The following is a 20,044-nucleotide window of genomic DNA, read 5'->3' as shown; positions in this document are numbered from 1 at the left end:
ATAGGACATCACTTTTTTCCAAAGATGTAGTTCCATTATTCTAGGCCATGACAATATGAAATGCAGAGACTCTGTAAACTTTAACATAAGCCATGGTTTAAGATGCTACTGCTCAAACGAGTAGCTGGCGGACACTATTATAAAGACCAGGCATGTTTGTACGTGAAGAGCTGATGAGAAATGCTGAATTCCACTGCTGCACTTGGGGGCTCTGATTAGCTCATTTGTACACTCTAGCACATTCTGGCTCACTCTAGCAGAATGGCAACAGTAACCCCATGCACAAACCCTGTCCAGATCAGTAGCAGTGAAAATAGTTTTTTCACACTGGAGATTAAAAAAAAAGAAAAAATCACATAATGCACCAAAAAAAAAGATAACGTCTTACATGGTCTATTAAGAGATTTTTCAATTCATTTTATTATTATGTACAAAGCACAGCAGGTTTTTTTATTCTGAAATTTAAACAACAACAACAAAGCCAGAGGTGTCATTAGTTTTTACATAAAGATAATATTTATTAACAAGTATCTTCAGTTATTTTTTTGACATCTGGTTTGCATGCACCTTAGCTGAAATGAAATGGAAAGGTTCAGCCATACTACATGAAGTTGTTATACTTTGTTGATGATTAAATCATTTGCTGATATTTCTCTCAGGTACTTTATACAGAAAACTTATTATTAAAGGTAGAAAAGTACCAAAGGACATAGTAAGTGTCTTACAGGTTAATTTATTTTTAAAAGTTCATTTGCTTTACTTAGATAAAAACTTTGCATTTTCATGGTTAATCAAGCAAACAGAAATTTGAGAGCATTCTTTGGCTTTGGATAGATAATGGTAAAAAGATATTCATGCCATACAGAACAAAGATATTAAAAAAACACTTTCCAGGTTACAGGTTTTCCAGATAAAACAGGTGGACTAAATACCACTCCAGAGAAACCTCAACGTGTATAGCCCATACTTTATTTATAGACAGCTAAGGAAAAGATAAAGATCATCAGTAACAGGGCTGGAGTGTATTATTAGTTATCACTTCCGCACAGAGCTACAAGGATGGTTTCATAATCTCCTTTGAGTTCATCCTGCCAGTTTAAGTAAAAAAGAAATACAATTGTTAGGGTAATGGTCTCAAATTAAAACAATTTCTCTAGACATTCAGTATACTTGGTCTAAATCTCAATCCTTTACCTAAATAAACATAAATGTTTTTCATAGGCTGACCTTGAACTGAGTACCTTCAGTAAAGCTGAAATATTCATGCCACACAGAAATAAACACATACATTTCCAGATTGGGGCCAAGCTAGAGAAGACCAACAAAAAAAATCTAATAGGCCTTATTGCATGAAGAAGTGAACCACAGAAGACTTCTGTCCAGGAGTTTAAGCTCTCCTTCAGTAAAATGAAAATGCCTCCCTTGACCTGTGATGTCCAAAGTGCATTAAAACACTATACAGAAGCAAAGAACAGGTGGGGCTGGAAAGGACCTGTAGAGATCGTCTAGGCTTACCCACTTCCCAAGCAGGGTAACACATACACATTTTATCTAAAATTATCTCAGACATTAAGATTTCATCAAATGATATTGGATTTATCCCCAAATCTCTTATTTAGCTGAATGTTTCTCAAATTTGAATCTATCTTGCAGAAACTTAAGAATTACATAGTGTAGCCAAGCAAGGCATCAAGCCATTTGGACACAGTCATCACTTTGGACCAAGATGAGGTACGTAATTACATCCCAAATGACAGCTCGCCTACAGTTATGAAGGAAGAATGAAGTAGCACCTTTGCTACTTAACTGAAAAAGTAGCAAATGTTACCAAAAATTACTAGTGAGCTGTAGAGCATGTAGAGAGCATATTTCCGCCCCAGTCGAGACTATTTCTTTAGTGTTGTCTACACAAAGCTGCTTTACAAGTTTAGATTTCTAATTGTAAATTTAAATTTGGTTTAAATTTTCTAGAAAATACACTGAGTGGCCTGAACCCTTTCAGAAGTTATTTTTGTTGGTGTAACTTATTTAAATGAGCTGGAAAGCAGGATAAATAAGTATCAAATTAAAAAGTATCAAATATTCTCATGAGTACTGCAGAGAGCCAGAGACACCAAACATCTCCCAGAGCTGCTGTCACTGCAGTGGTGGCCATTCTCTTGCCAATGTACCTTATGCCTGTATAAACATTGGCATTAGGGCACAGCATGGTCTCTAAATAACACTTAACCTCTACTGTAAGACGACATCCTGAGACAGGTACCACAAATAGCTAATTGGTATAGGTTTTGTGATGAAAACAATCTCCCCAGAGAATGAATTAGTTCTACCAGTACAAGGATCACTGAGAACATTATAGCTACCATGAGATACTCAGGATGAACTCATGACTGAGGAGGAGAAGAGGTAACAAATCTCTTACTGGCTCTCCTAAATCATCCAACTGTTTTTCTTCATAGTTCACCCAAGAGAAAACCTACCATAATGGCTTGGCGGAGAGAGACACCATACAGTCTCTTGTAATAGCCTTTGATCTCATTCATGTCCACCTCAGAGCGTGAAACCATGATTCTGATAAGTGTTTTGTGCTGTGTTCCAGACCCCTGATAAAAGCAAAAAAATGAGACTACTTAGACTGAAGTGTCTTCTTAAATTAAGGTTTTGTATGTTAATCCATGATCCCTATCTGTGGGAGTACAGAGTCCAGACCCCATACTATCCCTGCCCCTCTCATATCCCCCTTTCCATTCCCAGCCAACATAAATTCACTGATCACAAGTTACCTCTACCAGCTACAGACCTAGGATTTCCTTTTACAACAGCTGCTTTCAGAAAAGAGGCAAGTCCTTCACTGTGCTTGCCTGCCACCAAAGACAACCTAGACTTCACTGTTTCGTTTTAGATTTTTTTTTTAAGGAGTGCAATGAATGACATTCCATTTTCATAATGATACGCTCAGTTTTTCATGTCCTGCTCCTAACCCACTCACAGGATTTACATAAATTAATATATATACTAGGAAATGTTCTAGTTTTGTAAGTTCAGACAACATCACTCAACTCACGTTCCCAGTTTGTCACAGGGACCTCAAATCTCTAGTCAAAGTCTAGGCTCATTAGGGGTCCACCTCAGTTCTGGAATTGCTTTCCCATTTATTTATCTTTAATATTTTCATGGTTTCATAAAGAAAAAATAAAAGTTTCAATTAACTCTCAGCCACTGTCTAGAGTAACAGATACATTCATGGATGTGCAGATGCTGTCCTGAATACACTATAGCAAACAGACAGCTCCTCCCATGGAAGAAGACTCAGAAATTTCAAGGAAAGGAAGCAAAAGAGTTAGATAAATATCCTGAATTTCTTCCTGCAGTCCTTTTTCTCATGCAAAGAACTTAAGAGAGTTCTCACCAGGTTATTATTTTTCAGTTTAAAAAGCACCCCTTGCCCACAAACAGAAACTCTTGATCTAGATTACCTTCATTGCCAGGTGGAGTTTTTCAGCAAAGAAAGCTGGCTTGCTTGTGCCACACTTCACTGTAATGAAACAGTGAGATAACATTACATCTGACATGTATGTAACAAGTAAGAAAAAGTCTGAAGAATGTGAAAGCATTTGTTTTCTCCATTGCAAAGCCTGGGGCTATGTTCTGATGTTTTGTAAACCAAACTATTTTAATTGCTTCCTATCCACTACCTATAAGATTAAAAAGGATCCGATGGGACTGATTTTTGTATACAAATTATGCTTACCAAGTTTAGCTGGAGAGCATCATCCATAAACACCAATGCTTCCAGGTGGCACCAGTGTTCAGGTAAGAGGCCAAATTCATAACACCTCAGAGAAGGGGTACAACAACATCTGTCACTGGACTAGATCATGGTATTGATCTTGCCCTCTGCCCCTTATCCTTCCCCTAAATAATGCCATGTGCCTCACTTTGTTATTATTTATATCGTTCATGGGCAACAGTAGTCTTAATATATAGGTTCACCATGAACCTTTACAAGAATACCTGCTTGAACAAAACCTCAGAAGGGAAACTGTCACACTTTTATTCATCACATACCATAAATGTTTTTTGAAAATAAGATCTAGAGGAAGACTTGTTTCAGTTTTATTTCTTGAGGATGCATCCAAAACTATCTAATTTTTGATGCAAATAGTCTTAGTTCTGGCAGGTCTTCTTTGCACAGTGACTTCCTGCAGAAATCTTCCTCTGTCCATGACATGACTATTCTCTTTGTAAGACCCTTGTACATGTCAGGAGAGATAATTCTATCCATTCATCCACTTTAACTGACTTTAAGTAAGTCAGTTAAATCGCTGTGTTCAAACTAGATTTTCCCACACCAGATTTTATCTAACAAGCTTCTCAGTGAAGCTGGATAAAACTAGAAGGGTTTGCTATTAGAGAGAGTATGCAAGAAGCAAAGAAAAAACAAACAAACAAACAAAAAAAACCAAACAAAAAAATCTTACGGTCAATATGTATTTTGGGTTACTAGCTGCAGAACCACTTACCAAGGGCAGTAAGGCAGTTCTCAATATCACCCTTCAGTTCCAAATCCAGTACCTTGTTCATGTCATGTTGGCTGTATTTGGTGTACTTCTGGAAGACTAAGTAAAGGAAGAAAATTAAGTGAATAGTGATGAATATACAGCATTTGCCCTGCTGTGTCTCTTCCTCTTTTTGCCCTCACTGCTGCAAAAATACTGCCTACTGGTTGTAGGCTGTATTTCTCATTTTACTCCGAAAGCACAATGTTAAGAGCAGTGTTGTTGTACGCTTGGAATCAGCATGAGAAACAGGACTGTGGATAGCAGGATTCATATTGCCATTGGTAGGGAAAAGGGCGGTCCAGTGACTCCACTGGAGCCTGCATCATAAGGTGGTATCTCCCCACCTAGGATAAACTGGCTGGGGAGCATTCACAACTCCAGCCTGAAGAATCCTGATCCTTTGGTTTTGCGATCACTAGCCTTGGGATGCTTTTCAGAAATAGATTTGTTAACAACTTAAGTGATATTGCTCATCACTGGTATGAAGCTGCTAACCTTATCCTTAGATCAGCAAGACGATCTCCAATTACACAGAGCTTTGCAGCAGGCAGAATTGCATCTTGGGAATCTACACAATCTCTCAACGAACGAGCAGGCCATGTTCAAAATACAATTCCCATTAGGTACAAAGTTTCATCGAACTTACCCCTTCGAAGATGAGGGTAGCTTCTTGTTGCAAGAACAGTAATAAATACATTAATATCAGTTCCTTTTCTTTTCTCTCCAGCTTCATATAAGGCCTGTCATAAAGAAAAGAAGGCAGTAAAGTTAACGTTAATACAGGGAAAACTAAACAGAAATAATATACTTCTGAGGCTACCAGCCAAAGGTAGGCAAATGCCTGTCTGTAGTGAACTATAGTCCTTGATACAACCTGCATCAAGATACAAAATTCTGCACAGCCTCAGACTAACTCTAACTCTATCAAGTAATACTTCACATTTCACTGGCATAATAGCACCTAGAGAGCACTATACACCTACAAGTTGCATTTTCAGACTTTTTTAGAATTACCATCTACCTCTCTTGGGTATGTTACCTCGAGTGAAGATAATTTTTCATGCATGGTGATATGCCACACTCTATGTGGGTGTGCAGCACTAGCAGGCTTTCAAAAGGCTTTTCAGACGAACAAAATCAGCTCTGCTATTAACTGGACAAATGCGAAGGAGAAGCTTACATACCAAGCAATCCCTGTCCTCTCAGAGATTACTTTAATGAAAAGTGAGAATAAACGAATCAATCTCCTTTATTTTCCCCACCTCCTCAAACCTCTCCAGAAATAATAATTGAAGACCTCCACAGTGCAGCAAAGAATATTTAACACTCTTTCTAGATACCAGTAATGAAGCCCGTTAGACCAAGAGAAACTTTATTCAACTTTAGTATCTATATAGGGCATTAAGCTACTGTCTCTCAAACCTAGGACTGATGACAAAAACTAAACATCTTATACCACAGCAACAAGAACAACATTGCTCAGTGAGCTCTTTTGTGGTTGGTCTTTTAAAAATTTATTTAAAGCCAACATAATTTTGAATTATAGTAGTTTTGCATATTTTAAAGTGAAAACTTTAGGATAGGGGAAGGAAAAAGGATAGATTGCTAAGTTTTACGAAGATTTCAACAAAAAGTCATACTAATGTAGATGAAAGTATGAGAAAGATCAGTTGTTTATTTTAGAATCATTTCAAAAATTACTATGTTGTGCTCTCAATAATCTTGAAAAGCACACCACCGAAAAGCAATAGGTACAGCTGATATACTGTGGAGTCCAGAGCGGTCAAGGTATGGTAGCTGGTTTTTAAACCTACAAGTACAACTTTGTCCCTCAATTGGAAAACTTTATTTATTTTATACATAAGAAAAAATGTGCCTAATTTCTCCTGCTAAAACTCTACTTCCTACAATCTACATCCTTTAATGCACTAGAAGGTATCTTGCAGAAACCTTACTGAAACTAGGTATTTTATGGGTTAAAGATTTTCTTTAGCTGATGGAGCTTATGTCAGCCTTGGAAAATGATATTTCTTGACGAAATATAATACTGCATAATGTACAATTCTCTGTTAAGAGTCTGCAGTGCAACAGATGCAGGTAGCCATCACAGCCAGGCACAGTTTGTAATTGCAAGTAAGGGAAATGAAGAAACTGCAGAGCACCAAGTATGATCTTACCCTGGCATCGTTGTCAGCAAGCTCGTCATTCACATGAGGATTTTCACTTCGATCACCCTAAGTAAATAGATAAATAATAATTGATCATTTCTCATTATCATTCATTTAACTGAAAAACAGTATTCTAGAATTCTTGCCAGCTATTCTGGTACATGCTTTAAGACACTTTGTCCACTTGTTAGTTCCCACTCTCCCACAATACTAAAATTTATCTTAACAGCTCATCAAAAGGTATATTTCTCTACTTAAAAGCATCACTCTTTTTCTACTTCTAGTAACTTGATATTATGTTATTTCTACTTTTTTTAAATGCTTACGATTACCATGAAAAAAGAATTAAAAGCAGATTTGATAAACAGCAGCAAATATCACATGCTCTTGAAAAAATATCCTTACAGGTTTTTCTAAGAACAATTTTATATGGTCTAACATATGTAAGTAAAAAAAAATGCAAGAAAATAGAAATTGCTTAATAAATAAATTAATTAGTAAATTCTTATTTACTGTACATATTTTCTTAACAGTATTGACAACATTTTTTGTTAGTATTAGTAATGTCAGTGAATGTTAAACATAGCATACCTTGGCTAGAGTAACCAAAGCCTTCTGAAAGTCTCCAGATGTATCAGAGATAATGTCTTGTGTCAAATCTCTCTTCAGCACTGAAATCAAGTGAAAATGGAGCCACAGTTTAAGTTATCATTCCTGTCTTGTTTCCTTTCTTTTTCTAGTCTCTTACTTAAATATGCCTGTTAAAACTAGATGAGAGAAATGAGGAAAAGTGCTGTTTTAAGAGAATGAGTATTTTTTGCAACATGCCCTCTCATTTCTGAGATGTGCTGTGAAACTGGTAGTTAGACCCACAATCTGCTGAAACAGTCATTCTGAAGGGTCCTGGGGACAGCCTAGTCTTAGGCACTTGCTTGTGAAATAGCAAAAAGCTTCAAACTTTGTGTCCCATTTGTCTTTCCTTCTAACTTCTGACTACTCTAAATAGCACTGAAGTATATCCAACAGGACTCAAAACAATTCTGAAAAACTAAACAATAAATTTGGGCTTCTAACTGAGACACACTGAATGGAAACCTCCTGGAAACATTAGTCCATAATCTCAGAAAATGTGAGATTTAACTAGACAACACAGACCGACCGTATCAAACTCTACAAAGTGAGAGTTGCAAGATTATGTTTTAGTTACTTCAAATAATTTCCCTCTCTAGTTCTTGCAACTAGATCTGTGATACTCACTCAGTAAGCGTTTTTTCAAGGCAAGGGAGCCCTTAAGAGGTCAGCCAAGGCTTAGTTAGGGAGAAGAAAATCAACTGGTTTTCACTTGCACTCTAGAAAACATCTAATTGCATGTCCTGTTCCATGAAATGTCAGCACTTCTGGCTGGAATCATCAGCCTTTTCCTTTGCAGTGTGATCTCTCTGGATCAGAAGAAGTCAGTACGGCCTCTCCTGCACCAAAACCTACTTGCAACTCTACTTACCACCTAAAATGTCTTCTCAGTTTCCCCTATTGAGAGGTGAGGTTGTGAGTATAATGTGTCTGCCATAGTGTTGTGAGAAGACTTGCCTGACCCACACTAGGCTTTCTAATGCCAGATACTAAGTTTGCAAGTATCTGTTGGTTATGACTGCTTAAAAAAAAATAAAAAAAATAAAAAGATAAAAAGAACAGAGCCTGTCCATTTTCTCCCAATGCTGCATACCCTTAACATTTTTTTTCCTTCTCTGAATTACCTTCTTTGTAGTATCTGCTAGCTTCTCTGATCTCTCTGTTGTTTCTTGAGGCCAAAATCTCAATTAAGGTATCTTCATCAGTTCCAAGCCCCTGTTGAAAAATAGTTTAATTTTTAACAATGGTGTTATTTAATACAGCAAACTTAAAATGTAGAAGAGCAGAAAGAACAGGAAAATGAGGGAGAAGGATCCGAAGATCCCACATGCAGAAAGACAGAAAAATGGGAAAAAATCTTATTTTCATATAATAGTCTTATTTCAGTTCCTTTGGAATTCATTTTTTATCATACTGAACATCAGTGGTACCCAAGAGCAGTGTTAAAATGACTGAGCAGCATATACATTTTTTTTTCACTTTTGAGAAACCCCCTAAGTAAACACAATAGCTTTCTGCCACCACAGTAGTAACTAGTTTTCAAACAGCAAAGAGATTTTATTCTTTTAAGGGAATAACATTTGCAGTCAACCTCCTCCAACTCTGAAATTCAGCAGAGACTGCTACGTCTGATTCTTAGAACATGCATTACCAGTACATTATTTTACAAAATGTGAAGAAAATGAAGAGAATATGCAATCTTCAAAATGCAAGCCCAGTATCACTTACAGGCCCTAAGAATTATTTACTTTTCTTTAGGGAAGTTTTTCTATAAAGATTTTTGTCCAACCTTCATAGAGGCCCTTAATTCTTCAGCATCAAACTGAGCTGGTGTTTTCAGTAAAGCCACAACAACATCTTCCAGGTGACTTTTCAGAACTTTTTTCAAAGCATCTTCCAGACTCTGTGAAAAGAAGAATGAAAAACATGCTAAGCTACTGAATGGTTAAAAGGTGCTATTCAGCTACAATATAAAAATGAGTTTAACATCCAAAGAATCTTACTCTACATTACTCCTTCAGCTACTACACAGAATTGCAAAGATCTACATGAGAATTATAGATTGTCATCTTTCTGTTCATTGAAGTGTTAGTTTTCTTCAATACATATTCAGCTTGTTTTCATTCACCCATTTACAGCACTAGAAGCAGATTCAAAAGAGGCTACTTGTATTTTAAGACAAGGTACTACTATATTGCTGTTATGATGGTGATTGAGTTGTGTGAATCCACATATTTGGAGAACATTTTAGTTCATCTAGTTATTGCCTAAAGGATATGGAAATTGGAGTGAAAATGCTGTGGCAAAATCTCATTCTATCCACAACTGCAAGTCCTGAAGTTAAGAAGAGATTGAGACTGTGCTCTAAACTGCTTAAATCTAAGTTAAAAAAAAAAAATCTCTTTTATTCTGCCTGCAGTCAGTGAATGTCCAAAACTACTTTTTGTTGCATGAAGTTGCAGCTCTCTTCCTCACCAAATGTGTCTGTAGACAGTGGCTATAAGAGTGAGAAGGTCAATGTATAACCCTGCTTTGTCAAGGTACCTAAGACAACGTGCTTTCTTCGGAAGCAAGTACTGTGTCCACAGGTCTGCTTCTGATGTTGCTCCAGGTACCAGGGTACCTAATAATCTCAGAGTGTTAGCCTCCCTGTGCCTTTGAAGTTACGTTTTATTTTAGCCTTGGAAAAAATATAGGAGCTTTCTCTGTGGAGAAAAGAGCTATGAAATCACAGGTGAGGTTTTCTGAACAGAAACACAAGAAATTTAGGGTAAAATGAGACGTTAGACTTGTTTTAAGTTGGTCCTTAGAAGTCACTTAGAGTTACAAAGAAAAGAACTCCAGGGAGCAAAGGCTCGGTAACTCCGCTGCGCCAACTGTGCTATTATAACTTCAATTTAGAGTTATAAGTTCAACTGAAAAAAATTGTTAAAGGAACCTTTATGCAGAGTAATTAAACTCTTCTCTAGAAATATCCAGTAATTTCCAGGCTTCTCAGGTCCAGGAACTAACAGTTTTGCTGCTAGAACAAATAAGCAAACTGCTCCCTGTGCATCTGTAGGTGTAAAACAGGACTATGGTCCTGCATCTCTCCTGTCCTGTTAAGTATCCACAGAGGGAAGCTGTGAAGTCCTCCTCTCTCCCAGCAGATTGTCTTCCTGGTGGTAGTAAGCTCTCTATACTCTCAGTGATCTAATGATTTAGAGGACCATTAGGGCATTCAAAAACCTGGAGGCTGAAAACACGGGATTACTTTTTTCCCCAAAGAAATAATTGCAACTGCGTACAAAGACTCACAAACGGCAAGGTAGTTTCAGAGTATTACCTCCCCTGCCACAGCTTTCATAAACTACAGAAATTTACCTTTCCTTTCAATTGCTGATAGGCAGCTTTGATCTGCTGACGCTGGGCATTTGTTCTTTTAGTCAAGATGTCAATGATGGTGGCTTCATCCACACCTACAAGTAACCGAACAACATAATGTGTAATACCTTGCAAATGTTGCATCAATCTCTAATGCGCTATTTAACCAAATCATCATTTTTATATTTTATCATCTGGAATGCGTTACATTTTGATTGTTTGACACACTGAAGTTTAACCAAAAGAAAAACTGCAATCGTCTACTTAATGACATAGCGAGAAAGCTGATTAGCAGATTCTCATAGAACAGAAACCTGCATTTGCCACAATTTTATATAAGAAAGCCTTACAGTGTTCTGAGAGCTGAACCTATACTAGAGCATAAATAAATAAAGCAAACAGCATTAGATGGCATACTTATTTAACTTATTTAACGTCAGCAAGTCAAATTGAGAAAGGTTTCAAATTACAGCCAAAGTGCCCAATGTGGATTTAAGAGAGAAGCATAACAGAAGCATATACTATAGTATCAGAATATCTACTGCTTCTTGCAGGGATTTTATAGAAATTGAATTAAAAAAGCATTAGCTTGATGTATCATTATATTCTTTTTGATTCTCTAGAAATTAAATTGTTACTACACATCCTTCAACAAATGCACGAACTTTAATATAGCATTAAGATCTGAAATTATAATGTAATGTTAGGTTGTCAGAGTTCAGATTCTTTCTCAGATGGCAAAATTTTGATGTCTTGCTAGGCTTTTAAAAGTGATCGCACCTCCTGCTTATCATTGCCTCTGACTCTGGTATTTTATTCAGGGCTATTCTCAATTTTCCTAACAAAAAATCCAAATGCAGTGGGTCAAATATTTAACTCCTCTTACCCTTTACAGTAATAGCTTTGTCCAAAGCAGCAGCATCAGCTGATGGATCGAAGTTAGGGCATGACTGGACTGGAGAGCCACCTTTTGAACTTTTCTGTAGGAGTAAAAAAAAATGCTCATTCCCAAGAAAATTTATGCAAGACAGTTTTATATGCTTAAATAAACCCTGTATTCAGGATTGCCTTAAAATACCACTATGAAGTTCAGTAGCTACATATAGCTTAACAGATGCAGTATGATATATGTATTGGTTTTATCTCCTTTCACACCTCTTCTATTAAAGAGAAAGTAGGTCATATATTGTTTTAGGTCTCTGAGGGCCTATTTCTCAGAGTAAGTCTGCTTCCATAGAAAACTACTTCCTAACTGCCACTTTAGGCAATTATGTCCAAATTTTAAAGACTATAAAACCACAATTGCAGGCACTATCAGTGAAGTGCTACTAACATCCCCACTCATCCTGTGCAAATTGACTGTGAATCATACTAAGCAGCTTCTCAGCTGACTCACATCTAAGATTACAAACACCTCCTATATGCACGATCTCAGTCTTGAAGAAGAGTCCAGGCCTGACTTCGGAAGAAGTGAAGGAGAACTGGTTACTCAGTGCTGAAACATGACACGTAAGAAACATTTCATCCAGAGATTACCTGCTGGCTGCTTTTGGTGAAACCAGTCTCAGGTTCTGGACACTCACTAGGCAAAGTCTAAAGGAATCTAGGATAACTGGGGGATAATGAATTCCACTACATGACAGATTATGTGTCTTGACCTAAGTCAATATAACAAAAAAAAGTTACTGGTAGGACTTACAACCCAGCAGAACTATCTAAACAACGTTCTCATTACCTTCTTTGACAGCAGCTGAAAAAATGTGCTGAGATTCTTGGATAAAATATTTAAAGAAAATCTCACTTGACGTGAAATGTGATAAGACATTTTATAACACAACAGTAGTTTATCTACACTTTCTTAGAACCAGCCGTACTCTTTGTCTCATATTCAACAACCCACTATCAGAATACATTTTTTTAATTGTTTGCCTCTAAAGTTAATTAGCACAAGGCAAATGGTAAGGTCTTGGTGATACATGTTTCACCTACAGCATTCTGTACTGATTTTTTGTACACTTGTTATACAGTTACATAGTCAATACCCTCCACAATTTTATCGCTAGGAATTGTAACGGACTGTACTGCAAATTTGAAAAAGTGTCTTGCATACTTAAGAAAACCACCACTGTGACTCATATAAGCCAACAGAAAAGTAGGTTTCATTGAGTCCCTGGATCTCAGACTAGCCAGACTGGTATTTGTGTGCTAGTTTCCATGACAAATTTATCTAGTAGCTAAATAAAATATTGCCTATAACCACTGTAATAAGAGTGACTCAGGACCCTGCAAGTACAAGGGGGATGGGGCATGGAGCCAAGGGATTATGCATAAAACACTGTTGGACAAAGATTTTTTACTGGAATTCCCTCCTATACTCTATTTTTTCAAGATGAAAGTTGCTTTCAAAATCTCCTGTGACTTCACAGTGTGCTGCTTTACCTGTGATGACAGACATTTCAGTATCCTAATCAGCTTCCTTATCATAAAGACACTCTGGCTCCTTCTAGTACACTAACTTGTAATTTCTCTTCACCATCAACCCTTCTTTCAAATCCCTTCCAGTCAGTATCAGTACTGATCATTTGAGATGTTTTATCACATATAGTGACTCTTTCCCTATGCCCTCACCCTAAGCACGCCATATGGTGGGAAAACCAGTATTTATCCTAGTGGTATTCATTCCTCCTTTGCATTCCTGGGCTCCAAGTCATGGCTTCCTGTATCTCAATCCAAGTATCTCCTTCTTCTCCACGTACGTCATCTGAACGTGTTCCCACACATTCACACTCCTGTGCATCAGATTACTACTTTAACTTGAGTCAATCAATGACTAGCCAGTGCGAACAGCATTTCCATTACAGTGACTAGCTCTGCCTAGAAACTAGTAACTAGCACTGAAACGTGCACAAAAAAGATTTTTTCATTTGATACCAGAGTGTTATCAGAGACCTTTCAGATTCTGTGTGTAATGAAATCCTGATCTGCTTCCAATTGGCAGAATTTTGCCATCATCTTTCCTCCCCCTTGAGTTTATGAAAGATGTTTGTTGGTCTATGCATTCAGATCACTTCGAAAAGTACTTGAAAATAAGCATGATGATCTAAAAAAAGCTATAATACTTACAATACATTCCTGCTCCTGATTGTCCATGAACCATGCCTGCTTCAGAAATTCTGCTACCATAGCCATGTTGATGGACTCTCTGGGAAGAGATGCGTTAAATTACTAATCTTTATTTCCTCATGCTTTCCCACTGCAAAGTCTCCTTTCTTAAACCACGAAATATAGAAGTTAGTTTCCCACGCATTAATCAGTTTGTGCTGCTGGAAAGAAATAACTTTTGATTATGATACTAGCAGACGATGTAACATTCTGCAATTGCTTGTTCATACACACACCTATAAGCTATTTCCACAACTTTTAGATTAGAAACAGGACAGTAAACTAGTTGGACTCTTTGCTTATTTAGTACAGTAATACCTAAGTGGTAGCACTGGCTTTCAAAGGAGAGTTACAAGAAACATATCAATTGTTTTTATCCATTATCAAACGTCCAGATAGCTTAATAAATATTTGATTCTGTTCAAAGTCAGTGATAAATAAGTATTCACCTGAGATCATTTACTGAGTTCTGAGCTGTATTGTGTTAAGATAAAAGAAAGATAAGTAGAATCAGGCAGTTTCACCTATATGATTCCCTATTTCTTATATATATTCTCCAATCTCTACTGAAGAGTACAGCAATATCCATGCAGTAAGGAAACAATAATTTTTGCTCTTCACCATTACAAAAAAAAAAAAAAAAAAAAAAAAAAAAAAAGAAAGAAAGAAAGAGAAAGAAAAAGAAGAAGAAGAAGGGGGGGCAGAGAAAAAGAGAGAGAGAGAGAGAGAGAGAGATCAGGTCAGCTTTTCTACAAGATGTCATGCAGAATAGGAAAAAGAGAAGGAAAAGTGACTTGAAACCAAGCACTCAATGGTAATGGATGGGCTGCTTTGCAACAAATTTGAGGTGGAGAAAATTCTATTTCTTAACAGAAACAGTGCGAGAACAGAGAGGAAAAAATATGTTTTAATCACATAAAGTATTAGTTGTCTACTCAAAATGGACTTTTCATATAAAAAAAAAAAAAAAAAAAAAAAAAAGACACACTTTTCCATAGAAACTTTTGGGGAGGCTTGCTTTTAAAGTACACTTATAAACAATAAATTAAAGATAACGCTGCCTGTTAATCTGGGGTGTCTTTGAAGAACACCTCACATATCTACCATACGCTCACATATCTACCTCACATATCTACCATATGACCAAATGCTGTTTGCAGCTAGGTGTATATTATTCTAATGGAGGTCCTGGGTTACACATCATATAATGCAGATCTTCTGCAGAACTATTAAAACTGATGCTGACTGTGCTGCAAACCCTTGCTTTATTTACACTGTGTGACCCATACTGTGCTGACTCGTCCTGGAAAAAGATCAGCCATCTAAAGTAACTCGCTCCGAGGGCCAAGCAATGTGCCGCAGCTGAGCTGCTGCTTCCATTCGTGGCAGAGCTGTAAGCACATTCCCAGGTCCAGCTGCCAGGAAGAGGTGGCTACCTGCCCCGCCAGCCCTCTGTCCCGGCTCCACCCTTTCCTCCCCTCTGCAGGGAGGGCGCAGCCCCGCTCCCTCTCCGTCGGAAGCTCCTGCTTCCCTGCCCTTCCCTCAGCCCCGAGGGCACAAAGTTCAGCTCTGCCCCTGCTGCTGAAAAACTGGAAGCTGGTTCTGATCTTGTAATTGCATGTCACTTAAAGCAGGCGTAAGTGAAAGGATTAGGGCCAGCTTTTAGGCACGTGTAATTTAGTAAGGACTGGAAAAGTTTATTTATGTTGCTCTTAAAAACAATATTTTATTGAACTGCTAGTGACTCCTGTACCACCCTTGTTTTGACTGCTGAAGTATATGAGACCAGATGGAGTGCTGTAGCATCTGAAGTCCTGCTGCATTTCGTGGCAGGGAACTGCCCTGCACACATATGCAGCAGGATGATGCCGTTTTATAGCCTCTGCACCGGGCTGGGCCCTGTGTGCCTGGTCACGGGCAGCGACGCACGCGGGTACGTCTGTCAACGCATGCAGTCGCAGACCGTGCTCTTGGTTACACTTCCAAGTTAATAGGCAAGAAGCAGCTTCACAGCTCCGGATCTGCAAAGAGGTGGAACCAAAACTGCATTTGGGTTGACAGCGTAAGGTTCATGGGGAAGGAAGCCAGCGGTGCCGGCCCCAGGGAGAGGCACGGACTTCACCAGCCCTGCTGCCTCTCCCCACCCACAATCTCACCCACCTCCCGAGATTTTGCTGCTCGTGGGGGTGACTGGAGCAGAGGGCTGCTAACCAACACAAAACGGGGTTCATTAAGCCTTTAAGCCTTTATGCCTGTTCAGATTCAACTTAGAGATTCAGTGAAAGAACTCTGTCTTAACAACAAAACTTTTATTTCTTCTGCTTTTTAAATAAAGACACTTTGGCATGTAGATCCATCTACTTCCATCTAGAAAACAAGTAACATTATATTTTAAAAAGTGAAGCTTAAGTAGACAAATGCTCTTGAGAAGAGTTAAAGACTTTGCTTAAGCTAGCTTGGAAAGTTAAGAAATCGCTTTACATGTAAAACTGTTGTTTGCTTGCTTTGTAAAAAAACTATGACTAATACAAAAAGACTGCAGGAATCTAGGAAGAAACAGCCAGCCCCTAGCAGAGTAGGGGCCTTTCCCAATGCTTTGACCCTTGCCACTCTGGAATGCAAACAGCTTGTGTAAGCAAAGCCTAGATTTAAAAGAGATAAATTTAGGCAAAAGAATATATATATATTATGTAGAGCAGAGAAAGAACTACTGCTTTTCTGTATATTTTTTCATCAGAGTCTATCAACAGGAAAAAAAAAAAAAAAAAAGATCTACAGAGTGGTACAAACAGAAGGCACCATCAAAGACGGTGACATTTCTTTCTGGTTATTCCACACCATACAGCTATTTCAAAGTTATTCTGTTTAATAGAGTATTGTCCAGAATATGTGTCCTACTATCCAAACTGGAATCTTTACACATCCCTATTAAAAGGAAATAAGAATTTAAAGTTTTTCAGTTTGAAAAAATATTATAATTATCATGCATTTTGTCATAACAAATTGGAATGAACAGTATTGCAGCCTGGATGACAAATCAAAGGGAGATTTGTATGTAAAGTCATAACTGTTCCAAGAATTACTGCAAAGTCTGTTTTAGTCTAAATGCCACTCCCGGCAAAAAGCCCCCTTGATTTGGACATCTTTAAATTCTAAAATGTTTTTAGAAAAAAAAAATACTATTTATTGAAAATATTTAAAGACTAAAACTTTTACACTACTTCCCCAGCTACAGGAGTTCAAATCAAATCAAATTCATCCTCATCATTTCTCTATCATCATTTAATCATATAGCAGCTACATCATTTCTGATTTCAGTCCTATGCTAGTTACTAGAATCTTTATGTAAATTAAGATCATAAAAACTTATCATAAAAGCAGGCAGTAGCTCTAGGTACACAACAATTTATTTTACAGAAAGAAAGTTCAGGGGATAAAAATGGAGCATCAGAGAGGAAAACAGCCTCACCCTTGGAAAATTCAGTGGAAAGTGTTAGCAGACCAAACCTCCAATTATACAGCTCTTACTTCTGTGGCTTTAGACAAATTCTTAGCTACAAAGTAGATTTTTCCTGTTACATTCCTGAAAGGTTATATTGCCCCACTTTCATCATTCTCATGAGCAAGGACTTATCCACTGTCCCAAAGCTGGGAACTGTTGTTAAAGTCAAAGCAACCACTTAAAAAAAAATCACATATAAAGCACTTTTGTTTCCCAGTGACTTCAGTTTTGCAGTAAACAGATTTTTACAGCAGCCTACAAATGGAAAAAGAAAGCATAGGACACAGTCAACTCCAATAAGTTTACTTTCAATCAGTTAAGCTACTTTTTTTCAATTCCTTATATGCAATAAAAAAGCAATGATTATCTGAGACCCTGCACATATATGAAATATTTTAAAACTGAACATCTTTCTTCTGCATGTGCCCATATCTTCTGGTGCCAGCAAATCCAGCCTGCAGAAAATTGCACCAGATTGCTTGAAAAATAAAGTGCACAACTCTTAAAAGTTTGTCAGGTTCACAGAAAACAGTAAAGAAGTACAAAAACCTACCTGCTGCCTCACAAACGCTACTTTTCAGGAGGGTACAGCCTGCAAGAAGAGAGTTGAGCTCTTGCGATGGTTTTATAGCACTGTGCAGGAGACCCCACCTAGCAACCAGAGTGTTTCCACAGCCCCAGCAACCGGCTGCTCTTTGCTAGAGGCTAAATTTGGGTGCTATCCAAAACACACAGAAACACAAAAAAAAAGTCATTGCAAAACCATACACTAGGAGGAAGCAGTAGAAGATTTCAGAAGGGAAAAGATAACTCATGTGCACGCCTTGGTAGCCTCCGCGATCAGAGCCCTCACTGTAGAAAACTGCCATGAATCTTTTGGGGTCATAGGATTAAAATGCTAAAGAGACAACAGCTAAGCTTTAATTGACACTTCTTATACAATTTAAAAGCGAACATATTAAGTGAACATATTTTCATTCCCCAATGAAAATTAAAAGAAAAAAAGGAAAAGAAAAGAGCAGGGAAAAGTTATCGCAGGTTCTTGGCTCTGGCAGCTATCATCTCTCCTTCTGCACATGAAGTCACAGCAGAGGTCACCCAGGAATAAAATACTTCCAAAAATGAATTTACTTATGCTATGTTCATAGGGCACTGATGTTTTTGGTAAGGCAACACCTGGAACCTGCTAAGCAAGAAGAATTAGGTACATCTGTCTATAATTAAAAATGGGCCAAACCATTCGGATTAAGCCCCAAAGTCCAAAGTGTGCAGGGCACGCAGGACAAGAGGGCACTGGTCCACCTGCTGGAAGCGGTGATCAGCGAGCGCTGGGTCCTTGCACCAGCCAAGCGCAACTTCCAGAGCACATCTGCCATGGCATCAAGCGTGCATAATGCATCTCAGGCTGGTGCAGCGCATGGTGCCCAGTGAAGAAATACCAATCCCAGAACGGGAAGCAAAGCATTTGCAGTTAATGGCTTGGCCTATCTGCCCAGTGTTAGCATACAAACCCGCCACACAGCGCTGGCAGCCGTAGAAAGGGGAAGCTGCTGATAAAACCTCACAAAATGCAGCCTCTCCTGCAGCGTTTAGCATTTAATAACATGCGGGAGGGGCACAAACTGCAGGGCAGTGTCAGAGGGGACACCAAATGCTGTCCTTGCAGCGCCTCATGCATAATTCACTTTACAACTTAGGCAATAGGCTTCCTTTGGGTCATGTCCCGCCACCCCTTTTAATTGTGATTGTGGTACAGCACCAAGCTGTACCCTGTGCCCTGCTCCCTCGGGGTGGGGAGAGGGGCCCCAGCAGCAGCCTCCAGCCCAGGGAGCCCCCGCCGTGCCAGGACAGCAGCTTTCCCCTGCTTGTGATACTTTCCTTCTCTCCTCTGCACTACACGTGTTATTTAGTGTAGGTACTGCAGGTGTTTTCAGTCAGCTGAATAATTGAAGGGGTCTGCCATTAATAGTGATATTATCAGCAAGTTGCCAGGCTGTGCTGGATATCATCTGTTTAATTGTTCTGTGTGAAAATTGGATCACTCCTGCCCTCCTGACCTTCTCCATGTCAATATGAGGGTCACATTCTTATTTCAGTGGTTTCCAATGTTGGCCAAAAGCTTTGTTTATACTCTTTTTCTGGGACTGTTTCCACTGCCTATTAGTGAACATGGCTAATTACAATCATTCACACTGAAAAGTTGGAAATATGTGTGCATCCTGGTGTTCCCAGCTGAGTCAAGTCCTGAAATAACCTAGAAAGGTAAGTTATGCAGACTCAGAGCTTCCTTATAAATTACTGGTGTTTTCTAAGTAATAAGAATAATACGGCAGCATTTGTTACAGGCCTGTGCAGGCAGGAAACAGCATGTTAGAAGTACTTAGTAAGAAGTATTCGATGAGACATTCTTCCAGGTCAACTCTTTTTAATTTGCTTTCTCAAAGGTGGGACTATTGTGCTGTTTTATCATAGTTTTCCAACTTTATTTTATTTACTTGTTTTATTTATTTCATCTTTCAGGCGTGTGTTTCAGCCATTTTGCTACACTTCTTTTCAGGAGCTGTTTGCAATTTCTTTTTCTCCTTTCTCGTGGGCGGAGATGTTGACTCATAGTCTTCCTGCAACTGGAGTGAGTCATTGTCAGAGGGCTTTACTGC

At 38.3% G+C, this 20,044-nt stretch overlaps 1 protein-coding gene across 1 annotated transcript; it reads right to left on the bottom strand.

The window, feature by feature from the left end:
• Nucleotides 1-396: 396 nt before the first annotated feature.
• On the bottom strand, nucleotides 397-18,035 carry ANXA1 (annexin A1). Its single transcript, XM_062600199.1, has 13 exons — nucleotides 17,941-18,035; nucleotides 13,847-13,925; nucleotides 11,610-11,703; nucleotides 10,724-10,818; nucleotides 9,150-9,263; nucleotides 8,485-8,575; nucleotides 7,322-7,401; nucleotides 6,740-6,796; nucleotides 5,209-5,302; nucleotides 4,524-4,619; nucleotides 3,477-3,535; nucleotides 2,481-2,603; nucleotides 397-1,088 (listed from the first exon to the last, which is right to left on the bottom strand). Exons 2-13 carry the CDS (start codon nucleotides 13,910-13,912, stop codon nucleotides 1,029-1,031), a joined length of 1,029 nt encoding a protein of 342 aa, XP_062456183.1. The 5' UTR covers nucleotides 13,913-13,925; nucleotides 17,941-18,035; the 3' UTR covers nucleotides 397-1,028.
• Between the last annotated feature and the right edge of the window lie 2,009 nt (nucleotides 18,036-20,044).

This window comes from Rhea pennata, chromosome Z (assembly GCF_028389875.1).
Source record: "Rhea pennata isolate bPtePen1 chromosome Z, bPtePen1.pri, whole genome shotgun sequence".
Lineage (NCBI taxonomy): Eukaryota > Metazoa > Chordata > Aves > Rheiformes > Rheidae > Rhea > Rhea pennata.
Note: the sequence above shows the minus strand (reverse complement) of the source record. Positions and strands in the feature narration are given on the sequence as shown.